The 22233-nt window shown below is 42.5% G+C and overlaps 1 protein-coding gene across 6 annotated transcripts in view; it reads right to left on the bottom strand.

Annotated features, from left to right (window-relative positions):
- Positions 1 to 22233, bottom strand: part of LOC137529038 (kelch-like protein 13) — a 192014-nt gene that overhangs the window by 20131 nt on the left and 149650 nt on the right. For all 6 annotated transcript variants that reach the window (XM_068250925.1, XM_068250924.1, XM_068250923.1 and 3 more), the window contains one exon: positions 16667 to 17462. In XM_068250925.1, the coding sequence (XP_068107026.1) occupies positions 16667 to 17462 (796 nt within the window). The remainder of the gene's footprint in view (positions 1 to 16666; positions 17463 to 22233) is intronic.

Here is a 22233-nt window from a genome sequence, read left to right on the forward strand (position 1 = left end):
GGAAAGAGTGAGTTATCGGCTGGTAAGAGCTGGAAAAAATATAGATCACTTACTCGATTTAACGAATGCGGAAATCTATAACTGCTATTTCTTGACACTTCCTGAGGCATTTACTGCACAAGTCGGTAATTTACCTCACTAGTCGGCAATTCTAATTTTTGTGCAGTAATAGGTTTAGTGAATTGGGATTTAGGAAAGTGATCGGTAAAATCACCTGTTACAGCATTACTGAATGTGGTAATGATTAGTGAATTGAGGCCTTTGTGCTTTATTCTATGACCAGATTCTGACCTCGATTTCGTACTGCATTGTTCTGTAGATTTCTGATGCTGTATTCTATTTTTCACTTGCCCTCAATTCTGTTTATAATTTTCACAATGTAGGTCCAGGCTCGCACACCCAGTTCAAGATGCAATAGTCTACTTTATTGCTTCATCAGCACAGAAATGTGACAATTGTTTCGGGGCCTATCTGGTCCCCTTCCTCAGACAGTGCAGAAAAAAAAAACTGGTTTTACAATTTTGGTTCTGCCCATTTATGTTTTTACTGAGGGTTATTAGTTAGACAGATAGTATTGTTGTTTCCTGTGCTTGGATGATTTTTTGCTTTGCCCGGATTAAGCTGCATCACTTTATACTGCTGTACGCATGGAATTTTAAGTAAACTATATATAGTGCTTTACACAGCATAGTCTTGCCACTAACGCTCCCTCAGAAAAGTTCACAATCTAATACCTAACATAGTCCTATGCTTATCACAGTCTAGGGCCAATTTTAAGGGAAGCCAATTAATGTTTTTGGGATGTGAGAGGAAACTGGTTACCTGGAAGAAACCCACACAGACATGGGGAGAGCATGCAAAGCCCCCTAGCTGGGATTCAAATTGGGAGCTCAGAGCTGTAAATGGCAGTTCAAGCACACTACTTAGCTAATCAATATATATTGTCCTATGAAACAGAGGGGGTGCCTTGGGACAAATTGGCTAGCAAGTTCTGCTGTGACTAGTTGCTTTCCAGCTGCATCTTGAAAGGCATAAAAGATGGCTGAATGGCTGATGGCCATGCTGACAGTATGCATGAACAACTTTTTTGCGCAGCCTGGATGTACTGACCGATGTGGAATAAGCTTCAGGAATCAAATCTCAGCTGTTGTGAAACATTCCTTTGTTTACCTAAGGAACATTGCAAAATGTAATACCTCTAGCAGATCTTCCAACCCTAGTTCACGCCTTCATTACATCAAGGCTAGACTATAGCAATGTTCTCTACACAGGCCTTCCAAACCAAGACCTGCACCAACCTGCAGTAAATACAGAATGCAGCTCCAAGGCTGTTAACTAGCCAACCCCGCCATTGCCACATAACACAACCCCTCCGCTCACTCCACTGGCTCCCAATAAAATGGAGAAATCTGTTTAAGATTGGTTTATTGGCATTCCAATCCTTGCACAATCTGGGCCCTGGATAGCTAAAGGATCCCCCCAATACACAAACTCAAATAAAATAATAAAAAAAAAATCTAATAGCTTGCTCACAGACAGCCTTCTGTCATGCTGCCCCCACACTTTGGAAATCTCTTCCACACCCAATCAGGAAATCTCCATCTCTGGAAGCATTTAAGTCCAAATTGAAAAGCTTTAAAGAGAAACTCCGACCAAGAACTGAACTTTATCCCAATCAGTAGCTGATACCCCTTTTACATGAGAAATCTATTCCTTTTCACAAACACACCATCAGGGGGCTCTGTATGGCTCATATTGTGGTGAAACCCCTCCCACAAAGAAATTCTGAGTATGTACTCTTGGCAGTTTCCTGTCTGTGAACCTTGCTGCATTGTGGGAAATAACTGTTTACAGCTGTTTCCAACTGCCTAAAAAGCATGCAGCAGCTACATCACTTGCCAGCAGTAAAAATGTCAACATGTATTAAATGTCAGAATGTAAATCAGGGAGAGGAAAGCTTTTACAATGGGCAAACGCTGACTAAATCATTTATATATAATGATTGTAAAAATAAAGCACTTTTTTATTACATTATTTTCACTGGAGTTCCTCTAAGTCCTACGGGAGAAAAGCGCATTACAAATGTTATTGTATTATGTCAAAACTATCAAGAACAATAACTTTTTCCCCTGGAAATGAAAGGACATTTGTAGCTACAGGTGCGGTAGAAGACAGACAATGGGATATATTCACTAAACTGCATTGAGAATAAGGTGCCTAAAAATATATTGCATGCAATGCATTACGCTCTACTCATCATGTGTGAGACTTTATGCATGTTATTCTCATTACAGCAGTCTGGCGCAAATACTCCATGGGTCTTATCTGAAATCAGCCAGGAGTAACAGTAACTTCCATCACAAGACAAGAGAAATTATTCAGCACTGGAGCACATCTGGATCGTGAAATAATACAAAAACTTTTTACTGCAGCTCCATCTGCTGGCTGACTGAAAAATCTGTAAGGGCCTGTTTCCACTACAGGCAGATTGGATGCAGAATGGATGCAGAAAAAACGGACTCCAATAAATGTCTATGGGCCTGTTTCCACTAAACACGATTTTTCTGATACAGATTTTCCCATAGGCATTCATTGGAGTCAGTTTTTCTGCATCCATTCTGCATCCAATCTGCGTGTAGTGGAAACCAATTTTGATGTGAGTTTATGCGTTTGCGTTTTTCTGATTGGCAAGTGTCTTTATTTTTAAAACGAGATACTAGTGGTTAAATCAATACAAAACGCAAACGCATTTTTATGCGTTTTTCATGCATTCCTATACTTGATATTGAAATGCTAAACGCATCATAATCGCACAGACATGAGTTTGCGTTTTTAAAAATATTGAAACGCAGCAGTGGAAAAGGCCACCCAAGATTCTTATTTTAAACAGGGTGCACTTAATAATCAGCAAACACTGGCAAAAACGCAGCTAGTGGAAAAGGGCACTAAGAAAGTCACACTTTACTGGTGCAGCAACATAAGAAAATAAAAAAACACAACAAAAAACAGCTAAGTCTTCAAGACTTGACGACCAGATAGGCCCTATTGCCATTCTATATTTACAATTTTCTAGTAACAGAAGAAAAACAAGCTATGCTATATGCAGAGAATGTGTAAAAAGATGACAATTGCATAACTTTGTACTGTAGGGATCAGTACAGTGCTAGTGTCACAGTTGCAAACTATGTTCAATCACATTTTTACTGAAATGTGATGGGAAAATACTGATCGAAAACCACTTAGTACCCTGTGTTATCCATCGATTCCAGATCAAGGCCATAAAATTGTTTCACATGTCAGACATGTATGTCAGTGTATAGCAAGCCTAACATGTGGACAAGTGTTATGAGGAGAAGAAGAAGAGATAAGCAAAAAAGGAAAAAAAATGCTCCTACCCTTACTCATCGTGAAGATGGAAAAGTGACTCATGCAGCATGGGGAATCATTTTTACTACTGGCATGCAGGGTAAGATGGATTTTTCTTTATTCCCTTAGTTGAAGACACACCCCTTTTTTGCCTTATGAAGATACCCAAGTTTATCCAGATTGCTTATTGATCGGTTTAACATTAAAAACCACCACAAAAGCCCAGCTATTTTTCAACAATTCTGGTTCAGGGAGCAATTATCGTTCACTGAAGTAGAAATGTAAACACATTTGTGGAAAAATGTTGGCACGATTTTCAGTATGAAAGACTGCTTTTTACAATGCTATTTTCTGCTACTTATACGATTTCTCTGATCTCCACTAGGCAACTATATCAGTGCTTAGTCTGATCCTGTGCTCCTGTTGCCATTTCTCTGCTCTCCACTAGGTTGCTATGCCGATGCTGTGTCGGATCCTCCTATGTCTACAGCACTATATTAGGCTAGTGATATGAAAGGCACAATATCTCAGCGCTTATAGCTCCTACACACTGCAAATTTTGAGGGCAGGGTAGGGAGGGGACAAACCCAAACAAACCTTATAACCCCACTGCCTACTGAGATAGGGTATTTCAAAGCTACCGAAGCTTGCAGGCACACAGAAGAAGCGCTGAACTGGAAGTTATTCCGAGGTCGGAGGAGACCTTTTTTCGGAAGTGAGCCATGGTCGAACAGGTCAAAAATACATAGTGGACAGAGCTTGCAGGAGGCAAGTATTGTATAGAGGAATCTCATAGTAAACTTTGATACAGTAAATCTCTGGATATGGTAAACTAAGTCCTCAGGTCCCAGCAAATGCATCATTATAACTATACAATGTATGACCAATTTGGATATAATAAACTTCTGATATAGTAATCTACTTTTCTTGGTCCCTAGTAGTTTACTATAAAGGGATTCTACTGTATTCCTATGTTTATTTACTTTGCATGCGTTCAGGTTAGTTGTCCTTTAAGCTCCCCAGGACAGCATGCCAGGGGCACTATACAGAAACCTCTGGGACTTCTGCTCTCAGCTACCCCCCAAACTGCCACCTCCAATGTTCAACAATTTCTACTTTAATGGGGATGGTTAAGACTATCCATTTTATTTTTAGAATAAGGCTTACATACATTTCTCCTTAATTTACCATCCACAGGACCATTACATAATACTCTCTGAACCAGGTTTAGGGACTTCAGTCCCAAAGGTTTTAACTGACAAAATAAATAGGTTGCCTGAACCAAACTTGGAGCAATCATCAATAACAAAGGCCCCACTATATGTACAATAGTAAGAAAAAATAATGACTATATACCAGGAGATTTTCTCTTTTATCCATTCAGAACAGGTTACTGTTTGGTAGGAATAAAGAAAACAGCTTCAAAAGCATTGTTGTAGCTTGCAGGGATAATCAAGAATGAAGCACTGTGCACATTCTAGCACAAAGGCCCATAAATCAATAAGCAGGTGCACACAAAGCACTGAGACCTAGTCTGGATTCTGCTGACTGTTCAAGCGTTGAACTCCAAGATCTCTGTAAAGCAGCCCTGCCCCAAAACCATGCATAAGGAATGCGCAATACAACTTCAAGAAGAATTCTGCTCCATTAAAGGGAACCTAAACTGAACAAGATATTGATTTTACTTTTTAAACTAATACTAGTTGCCTGGCTCTCCTGCTGATCCTGTGTCTCTAATACTTTCAGCCACAGCCCCTGAACAAGCATGCAGATCAGGTGCTCTGACTGAAGTCAGACTGGATTAGCTGCATGCTTGTTTCAGGTGTGTGATTCAGCCACTACTGCAGCCAAGGATCAGCAGGACTGCCGAGCAACTGGTATTGTTTAAAAGGAAACATCCATATGCTTCTCAGTTTAGGTTCCCTTTAAAACATCAAGATCTTGTTTTAATGTGTGGCCTTGTTCAAATGAATACAAGTGACTTTTTTTAAAATCAGAATTACATTTAAAGGCCCTGCCTCTATCTTCATACATTCCCCCTTTCACTAGCATTGCAAACAACCCCCCCCCCCCCCCAAAAGCATTTTTGAGTCCTCGGCTGGGCTGCAGCTCTCCACCCCTCCTACAAAGGATGTGTGAGGAGCTGTCATCAGCATGCTACCTAACCCCTCGCCCCTGGGGCTCAATGGTAGGGGAAATATGGAAGGCACAACTCCAAGTCTCTAATTGGGAACCAAACTATCAATGAGGGAGCTGAAGGAACAGTAATGGCAACAAGACCACCGCTGGTTCGTTAGGATAGTTTGAGATCTCTATATTTTGGAACTGGCTGGGTATTTCTCAAACTGGCCAATTAACACAACCAGCCAAGGTCCAACATTGGGCAAGCCAATGTGAAAAAATTGGTTTCCTGACATTTTGCTATTCACCCATCATTGTGTCCCTTTCTCAGACATGATAGAATCTGCAGAGAATGGGCATGTCCGGTTCATAAACCTTGCAACTGCGTAGAACACTCCTGGTCACTGGAGTGCAATCAACGAGGCACACTGCCTGAGCTGCACAGTAGTCCACGACTGTGCCAGTCACGGACTTAAAGAGGAGCTGTTAGGTATAGAGTCTCAAAGAAAAAAACACATATATCAGTAACTAAATATTTACTGTACTTACATTACATATGCATTTCACTGTCCACGTTTGTATTTCACAGAATTTTTATATAGTATTTGCAGAGAATGATGCTCCTGACAGCTCATGGCAGGTTCCATGTTTGTCTGTCTCCTATGAAGCCAATTGTGATGTCATATCCTCCCTGCTTCCTGATGATTCGACTCACAAAAAAGATCCTAATGGACAACACTACTGTGCAGTGAATATTAATTAGCCATGTGGCTAGGAACAATAGCGGACTCATGCAGTATACTCCAACGCAGCCTTTCTCAACCTTTTTACCCTGGAGGAACCCTGCAAATAGCTTTTGGATCTCAAGGAACCACTGCAAACAATTTTTTGATCTCGAGGAACCCCTGCATTTATTTTGCAGGAGGCATGGTCTTAAAACGTATGTGTGGCTGTTTATTTCACTGCCCCTATTACACTGCCACTCATTATACTGCCTCCAAAGCCCCTAATTTAGTGCTTCTTGTTTCAGTACCACCTATTATAGTGAGCTCCATTATACATCCCCACGATGTGGGAAAATGACAAGGAACCCCTGCAGAGTACTCAAGAAACCCTGGGGTTCCAGGGAACCCTGGTTGAGAGAGCCTGCTCTAACGGAGCATGTGCCTTGTGATTTTTCAGTGCTGGCTGCTGTTACAAGCTGCTGTAACATGAGCCTGTAACTTCTCACTGAACGAAAGCAGGCTTAGGGCGTGATAGGGAAATGAAGGGGATGACCCAAAGTACTGCACTGGGGAGAAGAGGCAGCCCCAGAATGCTTTGCAGTATCTGTTATGCATCCTGCCGGCCTCCTGCAGAGCTTGGGAATAACCAGCGTTGCTGTTCAGCACACATCACAGTAAGAGAGATTTTTAACTTCAGTATTGCCTTTTTGGTTTCCTTCTAAACTGTTTAACACAGGAGAATAGAGGTTTAAATTAGCTTTTGCAGCCTGACAGTTACTCTTTAAAGCGCATCCGAGATGAAAAACGAACTACAACAAGTAACTAATCTATATATCTTATCTAAAGTTTAGATAGTTTACACAGCAAATCTAGCTGCAAACAGTTTCAACAGTAGATGATTATTTCTTCCTGTGATACAATGAGAGCAGCCATTTTCTGATTGTGATCATTACACATTGGCAAGCTGGTCTGCATCTCCAGCCCTAAGCCTGTGAAAACTTCACTCCCCTCTCATCTGCCTCTGAAATCTCTGGCTAGTAACCTCCTCCTGCCTACCCTAGACTGAGCTCCCATAAGCACTTGCTACATGAGTCTCAGAGTGCCAAGGCACTGGAGAAGCTGTGGGGAAGGCTGGTTTAGTTTATAGGGAATTACAGTATTAAAACAAAACAAAAAAAGTATTTGGCTTTAGGAATGTCCTATAAACTATATGAAAGGAACACAATTATGCAATGAGTAAAAGTTTATCTCGGATCCACTTTAAGCAGAGCTGACACCGGCATAACCCAGGACACAAAAGGACCTGAAGGACTACATGGGGCTGAGAAAAAAAAAGGGCTGTGGAGTCGTTACAAAAATCTTCCAACTCCAACGTTTATGAAACCCAGACTTCGACTCCAAATCCGACTAACCAAAAGGGCCCAGACTCCGACTCCTTAGTCTAATATTTAACAGGGGTGTGGATTTTGTACAAAAATCACCCAACTCCGAAGTTTATGAAACCACAACTCCGACTCAAGACTCAGAGTGCCCAAAATTGCCCAGACTCCAACTCCGACTCCACAGCCCTGAAAAAAAACCCAGGTAAGTTTAACTTAATATCCCTATCACTTAAGCATTCCTTGAAATGATTGAGGGGTGGGGGTAAAAGAGGACTCAAAAGCAAGGAAAATAAAATTGTATGTTTGCTGATAAGTATGACAATGCACAGATGTACAGTAATGTAATTCCAGTGACAGCTTTCTCCAAAGGCACAGTTAGAAGTTCCTTGCAGGAAGATTCTAATTTTACCACAGATTATTTTATAGGACAGTGAAAAGTAGACTGACACTGCTTTTCACATTCTTTGAAACAGAAGCAATTGTACCATAGCAGAAACCATAATTCTCTTCAAGTCACTTCAACAACATAATTTTACTATACATTCAATCTATGATTTAATCACTGCATGTCAGTGACTCAGTTAAACCTGTCAGTCAATGTAAAAGTAACACCTACAGAGAGCTGAAAGCCAATGTCTAACAGGTTCCAACAAAAGCATTTAATAGTCAGGAACAAATTCAGTCAATAAGAGTTTCATAGCTTAATTTCAAAAAGATAAGCCCCCATTACTAGGACACAATCGCTCAACAACAGCAGGCAATGCAAAAAAACTGCTGCAAGCTCTTTTAATGCCAATCCAGGCTAGAGGTCATACAGCTGCAACTCCAGCTTGGCCCTGGAGTGTCATGGAGGGTCCTACACCCTGGCAGTAAGGCCCTGTTCACATCTGAGCGATTAGGAAGCGATTCCTGCTAATTGCTATAGCAGCGCTAGTGCCATTTTACCCTGTGCAGTGATCTAACTGCCGCGATTGGCGTTTTGCAATTCGCGGCAATCTCAAAAATGCGTTACATGCAGCATTTTTGCCGCGATACTGGAGCGGTCGCAGTACAGTGCTTAATAAAGCACTATCACAATCGCTCTGAATCGCGGATGTGTCCAGTGATTTTACCGAACTAACGTTTTGCGCTTTTCAGATGTGAACGGGAAGTTAAGGCTACACCTCCTTCCTGCCTTAAAAGCTGGAGAGAAAAAGTAAAGGCCACTGCACCAATGGTAAAAAATGATGTGCTGATATCACCTCTGGAGCCACAAGTATCATGCAAAATACTCCATACGATCCGCACCATCAAAAATAGTATCTTTATTTATAGCTTTAAAAGCAATTAAAATCCATATATGGGTTCGTACAAAATGGATGACGCACAGGCGTTTCGGGCCATCATAGGTCCTTTCTCAAATCATGACCAGCCCATAATGATCTCTAGACCATGCAATAGTACATTTAAGGTCTCAAAGAGGACCACATGGAAGACTGCAAAATTTACATATATACATATTCATGTTTACAAACAACCAATAGGAAGCCACAGGATAGTACATTTCAAACAAAGATGGAAAATTGTTGCTTATATACTCCATACACTCTCCTGATATTCATACATATCTTATTCAACAAAAAGGATACTCACCAACTGCCTCACACGTATAAAATATGTGTGGAACAAGCAGGGTATATATAAGGATCATAGTATCCAATTGGAATAAAGCCTACAGCGTCCGCCGTAGGACTGTATCCAATCACTGGGAGGGAATCTGGCACGCCCCTCTCCTCACATTGGCCATTCACGGGCATGGAGGCGGAAAAACCTCGTCGTTTAATATAGAAGCTTTCCGTATCTAAGTACGGAAATGGCAAGGAGCAGCGCCGCCCAATCACGGGGGACTTGCTTAAGCTCTCAGCCAATCAAAAAGTGAAGCGACGACGTCCGTCTCAAAGTGCGCAATGAAAGCACAGCAGAGTGCCAGCCAATCCAAGACTAGGGAAGAGAGAAAACGAAGTAGGCGGCCAATGAGAGCAGCGCCTCCACCGTCCGCTCATAAGGACCACGCTTCTAACCAATAGTCGGACCGCTGATAGCGTCCGCTAGCTGCAGTCTTGGAGACACGTGGATTGGCTGGCACTCTGCTGTGCTTTCATTGCACACTTTGAGGCGGACGTCGTCGCTTCACTTTTTGATTGGCTGAGAGCTTAAGCAAGTCCCCCGTGATTGGGCGGCGCTCCTCCTTGCCATTTCCGTACTTAGATACGGAAAGCTTCTATATTAAACGACGAGGTTTTTCCGCCTCCATGCCCGTGAATGGCCAATGTGAGGAGAGGGGCGTGCCAGATTCCCTCCCAGTGATTGGATACAGTCCTACGGCGGACGCTGTAGGCTTTATTCCAATTGGATACTATGATCCTTATATATACCCTGCTTGTTCCACACATATTTTATACGTGTGAGGCAGTTGGTGAGTATCCTTTTTGTTGAATAAGATAGGTATGAATATCAGGAGAGTGTATGGAGTATATAAGCAACAATTTTCCATCTTTGTTTGAAATGTACTATCCTGTGGCTTCCTATTGGTTGTTTGTAAACATGAATATGTATATATGTAAATTTTGCAGTCTTCCATGTGGTCCTCTTTGAGACCTTAAATGTACTATTGCATGGTCTAGAGATCATTATGGGCTGGTCATGATTTGAGAAAGGACCTATGATGGCCCGAAACGCCTGTGCGTCATCCATTTTGTACAAACCCATATATGGATTTTAATTGCTTTTAAAGCTATAAATAAAGATACTATTTTTGATAGTGCGGATCGTATGGAGTATTTTAAAAGCTGGAGAGGACATGGTTGATCACTTGACCATGAATCTATTGATACAAAGTCACTGGTTGTAATACTGTATGCAGGTAGACTTATTACCCAGCCAGAGCTGTCAGGATTAAACATTTAAAGGGAAGATCCGAGCTTGCGAAAAAAAAAAAAAAAAAAAAAAAAAAAAAGATCTACTTACCCCGGGTTTCCTCCCACCCCTGGCAGCCAATAGGTTCCTCGCCGCAGCTCCGCTCCCAGACACTGGCCCGCGGTCCTCTCCAGTGTAGATGCCAACACACATCTACTACGCCTGCACTAGAGACGCTCTCAGTCGCACTGACATCATCTGGAGTTTTCTGCGCAGAATATCGTGCAAAAGTCCATCTATTTCAGTAATTCAACTTATAAGTTGAAACTAATGTATGAAATAGGAACCCTTTGTAGGCGTTTTAGATTAATTGGCCGATTAAACTCTGGCAAGTTAAGCCTAGAATATAGAACATTTTTAACAATACTCTAATGGTCTGAGATTTTGATTTTGGGGTTCTCATAAGCTGTAAGCCATAATCCTCAAAATTATAACAAAAGGCTTGAAATTTGTATGTAATGAGTCGATTTCATATATTAGTTTCACCTTCTAAGTTGGATTAATGAACTAAATGGACTTTTGCACGATATTCTAATTTTTTCGAGTTTCGCAGTAATATATTTACCGTTACAAAAATAAACTTTTGCTTAGCTGAGCTACAGGCATGGATGAATGATAACTGGTTGAAACTGAATGCTGACAAAACCGAGGTCCTGTTTGTCCAAAGCCAGCACTCGCCATCAAAACAGCTCTATCCTAAAGCAACACCAATCAGGATTGGGAATTCAGACATAAACAGCTCCAACCTTGTGCCAGCCTTGGCGTATTAATCGATGGGCAACTGAGTTTCAGAAACCAAATTTCATCTGTAGTTAACTCTTCCTACTTTCATCTGAAGAACATTGCAAAGATTAAACATGATTCCCCCAGAGGATCTTCCAACCCTAGTCCACGCCTTCATCACATCACGGCTGGACTACTGCAATGTCCTTTATGCTGGCCTCCCCAAAAAGGACCTGCGTCGCCTGCAATTAGTGCAGAATGCTGCTGCCAGATTGCTAACAAACCAGCCTCGCCACTGTCACATTACACCGATCCTTCGCTTACTGCACTGGCTACCAGTAGAATGGAGAATACTCTTCAAGATTGGACTGCTGACATTCAAATCCCTGCACAATCTGGGCCCTGGATACATGAAGGACTTGCTGAAGCTGCACCACACCTCTCACAGCCTCAGATCAGCAAGTTCTATAAACTTGGTCACTCCCAGAGTGCACCTCAAAAAATCTGGAGATAGAGCCTTCTCTCATGCTGCCCCTACTCTTTGGAACTCCCTGCCACACCCAGTAAAGACAGCACCATCCCTGGAGCTATTCAAATCCAGACTGAAAAGCCACCTGTTTAGCCTGGCATTTCCAGATTTATAAAATTCTTCCTCTGTACCACGATGGTCGGAGCCATGCTTATGCGCTTTGAGTCCCATGGGAGAAAAGCGCTTTACAAATGTTATTTGTTGTTGTTACCAAAACCAGATTAGACAGCCAGCTATGTATGCACAAGCTTCACGTAACATATGGGGTTGCTCAGGGGAATAGTATTCCATTAGGTTGCAATTCCCTGGCACATCCCTTTGCATAACCTTACAAGAGGGTGCTCCTGATCCCTTCCACTTACTTTCTCCAGGAAATTGAATATACATAATCATATGAGCCAAGCATGTGTGTTCAGGTTAGCTGAAGTTCGCTTTACACTTTCAATGCCATCTATAATCCATATAAAACTTAAAGCAGAAATACAAATGTTTAATTTTTAACTAAACAACACTACAAACGGACGCTTCCACTTAGTAAGAATACAATGCAAACCTGAACTGAAAATAAACTTGTGAAATAACTAATTGTATGTTTAGCAGCAATATTATTTACAACCTCCCTGAGGTAATTTATTCCCATTTTCAATTTAAGGTGTTGCATTTGATCTCTGAAGTTTTCACAGAAGTCATTTCAGTGTGATGCAAAATCTGGTTCATTTACCTGCCAGCAAAAAGAAAGGATGATCGTTTAAAGCAGACCCGAACTCTGGCACAGCAATGAAAAGTCTTTATTTCACATATATTTGCTGAATATTGTTTTTGTTTCGGCAAATTAACAAATCAAATTAGTTCTTATCAGTAACTGTGAATAGACTGCAGGAGGGCTCTACTAATGCTGGGAATACACGATGCGTTTTTGCGTCCGTTTTTGCTTTCGTTCGATTCTACTCTCGATTCACTGCTCGATTCTCCTCTCGATTCCTTATCTTTTCTTATCAATTACATTCACTTGAATGAGGAGAATCGAAACGAAAGTAGAATCGACCAGATCCAACAGGTTGGAATTTATCTATCGAACCCATCTATCTAAAGTAAAAACTTAACGTGTATTCCCAGCATAAGGCAGTTTTCCATATAGTGAACACTGAGGTTTAATCCCTTCAGTGCCATCTGCAACCAATTTTTTTTTTTTATCTTGGTATCAGCAGTGTTTGCTTGCCCAGATAAAACGAATTTGCATCTGTTTACTCTTCAGGACACCTCACTGCCTTTCACTTGTTGGACTGCTTCATTTGCATGCAGATACATCTGCTCCTCAACTCATTGAATAAAGAAAAATAAAAAAGCAGAGAGAGACAGGTTCTAATTAGGCTTAGTACTATATGTACCCATCTTCAGGTATATTTTAATTAAAAATTTTAACACTAATGTTGGGAATACACAATGAGAATTTTCAGACGATTTACTGTCCGAACTTATTATCCTATTTTCTTATCTTTTCTTATCAATTTCCATTCTTTTCTATTAGAAATCGATCAAAAAAATGATCGAAACTAAGATCAGACATGTCGAAAATTATCTATCGAACCATCTGCTGAAAAAAAAAACAAAAAAAAAAAAAAACAAACTTATGGTGTGTTCCCAGCATTACAGTATAACTTTTTTTTTGCACCACTTATTGTACAGCCAAGCTCAGGATCCTACTTGTTTTTTTTTTAAGTTCCCAAAGAGTAAAAATATAATATAATTAAGGTAAGAAAAGTAATACTGAAATGAAGTTAATCAGAAACAACTTACATTGAGTGATTATTTTGATAATTGTGCTGAAAGGTTATTTTTATCAATTAGGTCAGGCTTTCTCAACCAGGGTTCCCTGGAACCCCAGGGTTCCTTGAGTACTCTGCAGGGGTTCCTTGGCATTTTTCCCCATCGTGGGGGGGGGGGGGGGGGGGGAGTATAATAGAGCACAATATAATAGGTAGTACTGTAACAAGAAGCACTAAATTAGGGCATCAGGAGATGGTATAATGAGTGGCAGTGTAATAGGGGTAGTGAAATAAACAGCCACACATACTTTTAAAGACCATGCCTCCTGCAAAATAAATGCAGGGGTTCCTCGAGACCAAAAAATTGTCTGCAGGGGTTCCTTGAGATCCAAAAATTATTTGCAGGGTTCCTCCATGGTAGAAAGGTTGAGAAAGGCTGAATTAGGTGATAAATAAGTCATTTATGAGAAGTTCTGTGAATAGAGCCCATTATAGCGTAAACTACAGTGTTTCATACTAAACTAGAATGCACAGCTGAGTAGGATGGTCAATCAAATGCAAATAACTCCAGGTTGATACAGAATTCAATTTTTTATGCAAAATTATACACTTAAAAATGGTTCAATGAAATCCCACATCAGCTTCATTAAATGGCCTGCTTTCAAGCTGCAAACATTTGTATTAAAACATATTCAGAAGTCTGCATCAATTTTTTTCTTGCATTTCATTGACCATCCCTAAAACTGAGGATCCATTCCACTAGACATTTATAAAAAGAAAAACCAAGGACAGAGGGCAAAGGATTATGTACAACATGTCGAAATAGCAGCTTTTAGCACCTGTACCATCTGAAATGAAAAAAAAAAAAACAGGGACTATGGCAAAGTCACCAGTCAATTTTCAGTTGTCCTGCATAACCTCAAAACATGCACATATATTTTTCATAATAGAAGAAAGATGTATCTGACAATGAGGCAGTATAGATGATTATTGATGTAATCACCCCTGTGTGGGCAAATCCAATATGAAGATAGAAATTCTATGAAGGTATAAAGGTAGAGATTCACATACCAGGATCTGGAGACAAGTTAAGTTCGTGGGTGTGGGGCACAAGAAGCCTGACAGCCGTTTTGCGCCAGCCCTCGCTTCTTCCGAGGCTCTGATATGTGAATCTCCACCTTTTCTCTTCATATTGGATTTGCCCAGAGGTGATTATATCAATAAATAATCAATTATACTGCGTCAGTGCCAGGTACATCTTTCTTCTATTTTGAAACATTGGCTTCTGCATTGGCTTCTGCACACTCCTACACCTAGAGCGCGTTGCAGTCCACTGCAGCCATACCAGGTCATACTGTTCCCCTCATGGTACATGCTATACTTTGCAGTGCCGACCTTCCAAACTTTTCCTTCAATAGTTTTTAGCATATACATTTTATTTTCTGTCCACCTGCTGGGCAGGGCCTTTCTGCTGGCAAGCTTGGATGGAATACAAGTTTGATGTCAGTAAATCTTTCTCTTGGATGGTAGCAGCAGCACACAGCAGAGGCAACTACTACCCGCTGGATTTCTGGTGGGGGGGAATGGCTTGGTTTGAAAGCTTGCGAAAGCAGGGCACCATTTTCTATTGCTTCTCCAAACAGCTGTAGTTGTACAGATTAGTAATAATTGCCATACTTGCATTGTACTCCCTTTGTTTTATGCACTCGTTTCTTGTAATTCTAAAATGGCAATATATAAATCAATAGTAATATTGATGTATGCAGAAATGCATTACAGTTGAGGGAGCATTTTAACCCCAAGTTCACATCAGCTTATTTTTAGAATTGCATTTTTAGATATACAACTAAACGTAAACAGTGCATTAAGAATTAAAATATAAAAAAGCTCATTTCAGGTTGCATGCTGTCAGAGGTCACAAGGACACTGTTCAAATAGCCGTGAGTATTCTGGCCCTCCTTCTTCCCCTTTGCTTCTCACAGCCCTTGCTTTTGCCATCAGTCACCAGGGAGGAGCGGCTGCGGCAGGACTGCAGCTGGCCCCATGTCATCGCAGTACCACTTGATCCAGCAGACTGCTTGGCTGATGTCCCAGGATCATGAGTGGAGGGGTGAGTATCAAGGGATCTGCACGCTACTTGCTGTGTGGATGCATCTTATAATTGCATTTCTAGGAATTACAATTCATCATTAAAAGAAAATTTTACCAAAACTACAGCCTTAAAGTATTTTTTTTGCAGAATGCATCCTGTTGATCTCTTTGATTGCGATAGTGTCCAAGTCACACTCCAGAAACAAGCATGTGGCTAATCTAGTCAGACTTTAGTCAGAAATACCTAATCCCCATGCTTGTTCAGGGTCTATGGGCTAACAATATCAGAGGCAGTGGATCAGTAGAACAGCCAGTCAACCTGCATCATTTAAAAGAAAATAACTAGGCCATGCTCCATATCTCTCTCAGTTCGTGTGTCCTTTGAGAACATTAAAGAGTTTCTGAAGCAGATTCTGCTTATTAAATGGGACACAGAGGCATGCACCCTTCACAATCACAATGTGTCCTCTCTGCACCACTCTGTCCCCCCCCCCTCCCCTCCCCCAGGTGTCTGCAGCAACCCCCTACAAATTCTGACAAGCAGTTTGTTTTCACCAGCAGGAGCCTACTCCAGCGTCAGGAACTCCCCTCCCAGTCTGCCTCTGCTCGCCCCTGAGGCTCTCATCCTATCATGAACGTGCCGTGACCTGGAAGTAGTTTTGAGCTAGTGGTCATTTTGGACTCCAAAGCACAACTTTCTGACAGTCAAGGAGGATGAAAGGGGCCACAGAGCAGTGGACAGCGGCGCATATTCATTGAGAGGCAACGTGGTGAAGGTTTTTTTACTTTTACTAACATACTGCCTCGAGTTCTCGGCATTTGCCATGTTCTCTGTCATTAAAACCAATAAAACTCAGCTTTCCACGGCAAGGAGAACTTTCTGATAACTTCCAAGTAGGAACTTTGAAGCTGCTTTTGCTCAGTCTATCACAAACATTAATGGAGTGTATGGGTTACAAACGCACTACACAAGTTAGGTAATTCCTATTTTAAAAACAAATGTCTTACCAAGTTCACCGGCTGCATTGCGACCACCAACTGCATACAGATGGCCTTTCAGGGCACTTAGGTGGAAAAAGGTACGTTTCTCATTTAAAGAAGCCACTTGCATCCATTTGTTATAGCGAGGGTCAAATCTAAAGACCGTGTCCACAGCAGTTTTTCCTTTTGTGTCGTAATTGCTTTGGCCTCCGACCACGTAGAGGAAATTCCCAATGACCGCTATTCCATGCTGGTATCGGGGTGCATCCATGGGAGCTAAAGATTTCCACTCGTGGCCTTTCTCATCGTACATGCGCAACTCCTTGCTAACCACCAGCTGCTGTCGTAAGACTCCTCCCAACGTTACCAAGTGCGTGTTATCTGAGCGAATGGCAGTTCTTTCAGACTGCATCACCGGCTGCATGTACGGCATCATTTGGTAATTGCTAGCTTCCAAAAGTAAATTAACACACGTGTTGTCAGTTCTCATGAAGTCAACGGTCTGGACGTGATTTATAAGGTCCTGTGGTGACATCAGAGGGAATCGGATGTTCTTCATTATTTTTGCAGCATATTCCATACGTGCGTCTTCTACCCGCAGCCAACGGCACGCCGCTTTGAACAGTTCCAGCTCACTACATTGCTTAAGGCTATTACTGGAAAGCACAAAGGCAAGGCGTTCATATGGGAGCTTCACAAACTCCCCAGTAGTTAATAAGGGTGGGAAATTTTTCAAAATATAGTTATTCACATATTTATCTACTTCGGTGAGATTGTAGGTGTTTGCAATTCGTCCAACCTCAACGCAGTTCTCCAGCGTGACCTAAAACAAAGAAAATACATTTAATTAGACTCTTTAAAACCAAGCCTTTTAATACTTTATGAAGTTTATTGGGTAGGGTAGTCTATTGAAAAACAAGGGCTTTTTTATGCTAGCAAGCAATAACAGCTATCCTAGGATCTGATTGGACTTTATGGATGAAGGTCTTTTTTCAACCAAACTATGTAACTATGCAACTATGTAAGAATATCTGCAAACTAGTGTCCACTAATTTAAGCATATTTTTGACTACCTAAAATTATTTGTGTAACACCAACAAAACTACGCAAATCTTCTGGAGGAGGAGGTTCTCATATCTCTCTAATGGTCCAGAAAACCTTCCACCCCACAGACTTTTCTTCAGCCACAATCTGTGGCTGGAGTTTAGCTTTAATGTGCTGCGCATGCTCTGCCTCCCTGCCTATGCATGCCAAGGCAGTGGAAGATTGCCTATGCCCAATATGTCCCCAATAAAGTCTGCTTGTTTCTGCTGTGTTTAACCACTTCAGAACCACAGTCTTTTCGCCCCTTAAGGACCAGAGCCTTTTTCTCCATTCAGACCACTGCAGCTTTCACGGTTTAATGCTCGGTCATACAACCTACCACCTAAATGAATTTTACCTCCTTTTCTTGTCACTAATACAGCTTTCTTTTGATGCTATTTGATTGCTGCTGCGAGTTTTACTTTTTATTATATTCATCAAAAAAGACATGAATTTTGTCAAAAAAATGACTTTTTTAACTTTCTGTGCTGACATTTTTCAAATAAAGTAAAATTTCCTATACATTTGAGCGCGAAAGTTATTCTGCTACATGTCTTTGATAAAAAAAACAAACCATTCAGTGTATATTTATTGGATTGGGTAAAAGTTATAGCGTTTACAAACTATGGTGCCAAAAGTGAATTTTCCCATTTTCAAGCATCTCTGACTTTTCTGCGCACCTGTCAGGTTTCATGAGGGGCTAAAATTCCAGGATAGTACAAATACCCCCCAAATGACCCCATTTTGGAAAGAAGACATCCCAAAGTATTCAGTGAGAGGCATGGTGAGTTCATAGAAGATTTTATTTTTTGTCACAAGTTAGCAGAAAATGACACTTTGTGACAACAACAACAAAAAAAAAAGTTTCCATTTCTTCTAACTTGCGACAAAAAAAAAATGAAATCTGCCACGGACTCACTATGCTCCTCTCTGAATACCTTGAAGTGTCTACTTTCCAAAATGGGGTCATTTGTGGGGTGTGTTCACTGTCCTGGCATTTTGGGGGGTGCCTAATTGTAAGCACCCCTGTAAAGCCTAAAGATGCTCATTGGACTTTGGGCCCCTTAGCGCAGTTAGGCTGCAAAAAAGTGCCACACATGTGGTATTGCCGTACTCAGGAAAAGTAGTATAATGTGTTTTGGGGTGTATTTTTACACATACCCATGCTGGGTGGGAGAAATATCTCCGTAAATGACAATTTTTTTATTTTTTTTACACACAATTGTCTATTTATAGAGATATTTCTCCCACTCAGCATGGGTATGTGGAAAAATACACCCCAAAACACATTATACTACTTCTCCTGAGTACGGCGATACCACATGTGTGGCACTTTTTTGCACCCTAACTGCGCTAAGGGGCCCAAAGTCCAATGAGTACCTTTAGGATTTCACAGGTCATTTTGAGAAATTTCGTTTCAAGACTACTCCTCACGGTTTAGGGCCCCTAAAATGCCAGGACAGTATAGGAACCCCACAAATTACCCCATTTTAGAAAGAAGACACCCCAAGGTATTCCATTAGGAGTATGGTGAGTTCATAGAAGATTTTTTTTTTTGTCACAAGTTAGCGGAAATTGATGTTAATTGTTTTTTTTTCACAAAGTGTCATTTTCCGCTAACTTGTGACAAAAAATAAAATCTTCTATGAACTCACCATACTCCTAACGGAATACCTTGGGGTGTCTTCTTTCTAAAATGGGGTCATTTGTGGGGTTCCTATACTGCCCTGGCATTTTAGGGGCCCTAAACCGTGAGGAGTAGTCTTGAAACCAAATGTCGCAAAATGACCTGTGAAATCCTAAAGGTACTCATTGGACTTTGGGCCCCTTAGCGCACTTAGGGTGCAAAAAAGTGCCACACATGTGGTACCGCCGTACTCAGGAGAAGTAGTATAATGTGTTTTGGGGTGTATTTTTACACATACAGATGCTGGGTGGGAGAAATATCTCTGTAAATGACAATTATTTGATTTTTTTTACACACAATTGTCCATTTACAGAGAGATTTCTCCCACCCAGCATGGGTATGTATAAAAATACACCGCAAAACACATTATACTACTTCTTCTGAGTACGGCGATACCACATGTGTGACACTTTTTTGCAACCTAGGTGCGCTAAGGGGCCTAACGTCCTATTCACAGGTCATTTTGAGGCATTTGGATTCTAGACTACTCCTCACGGTTTAGGGCCCCTAAAATGCCAGGGCAGTATAGGAACCCCACAAGTGACCCCATTTTAGAAAGAAGACACCCCAAGGTATTCCGTTAGGGGTATGGTGAGTTCATAGAAGATTTTATTTTTTGTCACAAGTTAGTGAAAAATGACACTTTGTGAAAAAAACAATAAAAATCCAATTTCCTCTAACTTTTGACAAAAAATAAAATATTCTATGAACTCATCATACACCTAACAGAATACCTTGGGGTGTCTTCTTTCTAAAATGGGGTCACTTGTGGGGTTCCTATACTGCCCTGGCATTTTACGGGCCCAAAACTGTGAGTAGTCTGGAAACCAAATTTCTCAAAATGACTGTTCAGGGGTATAAGCATCTGCAAATTTTGATGACAGGTGGTCTATGAGGGGGCAAATTTTGTGGAAGCGGTCATAAGCAGGGTGGCCTCTTAGATGACAGGATGTATTGGGCCTGATCTGATGGATAGGAGTGCTAGGGGGGTGACAGGAGGTGATTGATGGGTGTCTCAGGGGGCGGTTAGAGGGGAAAATAGATGCAATCAATGCACTGGGGACGTGATCGGAAGGGGGTCTGAGGGGGATCTGAGGGTTTGGCCGAGTGATCAGGAGCCCACACGGGGCAAATTAGGGCCTGATCTGATGGGTAGGTGTGCTAGGGGGTGACAGGAGGTGATTGATGGGTGTCTCAAGGTGTGATTAGAGGGGGGAAATAGATGCAAGCAATGCACTGGCGAGGTGATCAGGGCTGGGGTCTGAGGGCGTTCTGAGGTGTGGGCGGGTGATTGGGTGCCCGCAAGGGGCAGATTAGGGTCTAATCTGATGGGTAACAGTGACAGGTGGTGATAGGGGGTGATTGATGGGTAATTAGTGGGTGTTTAGAGGAGAGAAGATCTGCGGGCGATCTATTGGTGTGGGTGGGTGATCAGATTGCCCGCAAGGGGCAGGTTAGGGGCTGTTTGATGGGTGGCAGTGACAGGGGGTGATTGATGGGTGGCAGTGACAGGGGGTGATTGATGGGTGATTGACAGGTGATCAGTGGGTTATTACAGGGAATAACAGATGTAAATATTGCACGGGCGAATTGATAAGGGGGGGTCTGAGGGCAATCTGAGCGTGTGGGCGGGTGATTGGGTGCCCGCAAGGGGCAGATTAGGGTCTAATCTGATGGGTAACAGTGACAGGTGGTGATAGGGGGTGATTGATGGGTAATTAGTGGGTGTTTAGAGGAGATAAGAGATGTAAACAATGGATTTGGGAGGTGATCTGATGTCGGATCTGCGGGCGATCTATTGGTGTGGGTGGGTGATCAGATTGCCCGCAAGGGGCAGGTTAGGGGCTGATTGATGGGTGGCAGTGACAGGGGGTGATTGACGGGTGATTGACGGGTGATTGACAGGTGATTGACAGGTGATTGACAGGTGATCAGGGGGGATAGATGCATACAGTACACGGGGGGGGGGGGATCTGGGGGGGGGGGTCTGGGGAGAATCTGAGGGGTGGGGGGGTGATCAGGAGGGAGTAGGGGGCAGATTAGGGACTTAAAAATAAAATAGCGTTGACAGATAGTGACAGGGAGTGATTGATGGGTGATTAGGGGGGTGACTGGGTGCAAACAGTGGTCTGGGGGGTGGGCAGGGGGGGGTCTGAGGGGTGCTGTGGGCGATCAGGGGGCAGGGGAGGGGGAAATCAGTGTGCTTGGGTGCAGACTAGGGTGGCTGCAGCCTGCCCTGGTGGTCCCTCGAACACTGGGACCACCAGGGCAGGAGGCAGCCAGTATAATAGGCTTTGTATACATTACAAAGCCTATTATACTTGTTACATGCGGCGATCCGGGTGCTAGTAACCCGCCGGCGCTTCCGAACGGCCGGCGGGTTACAACGAACGGTGGGCGGAGCCAGTCCCCGGCGGCTGATCGCGTCACGAATGACGCGATCGCCGCACAGCCACTCCCGCAGCCGCCCCCGCCGATGGGCGTATTGCGGTCGTTTGGGCCCGGTCTTTGCCGCCGCCCATCGGCTGGGGGCGGTCGTTAAGTGGTTAAAGGGATACTGTAGGGGGGTCAGGGGAAAATGAGTTGAAGTTATCCGGGGCTTCTAATGGTCCCCTGCAGGCATCCTGTGCCCGTGCAGCCACTCGCCGATGCTCCGGCCCCGCCTCCGGTTCACGTCTGGAATTTCAGACTTTAAAGTCTGAAAACCACTGTGCCTGCGTTGCCGTGTCCTCGCTTCCCCTGATGTCACCAGGAGCGCACGGCGCAGGCACAGACCATACTGGACCTGCGCAGTACGCTCCTTGTGCCACCAGCGAGAGTGAGG

Source organism: Hyperolius riggenbachi, chromosome 8 (genome assembly GCF_040937935.1).
Source record: "Hyperolius riggenbachi isolate aHypRig1 chromosome 8, aHypRig1.pri, whole genome shotgun sequence".
Lineage (NCBI taxonomy): Eukaryota > Metazoa > Chordata > Amphibia > Anura > Hyperoliidae > Hyperolius > Hyperolius riggenbachi.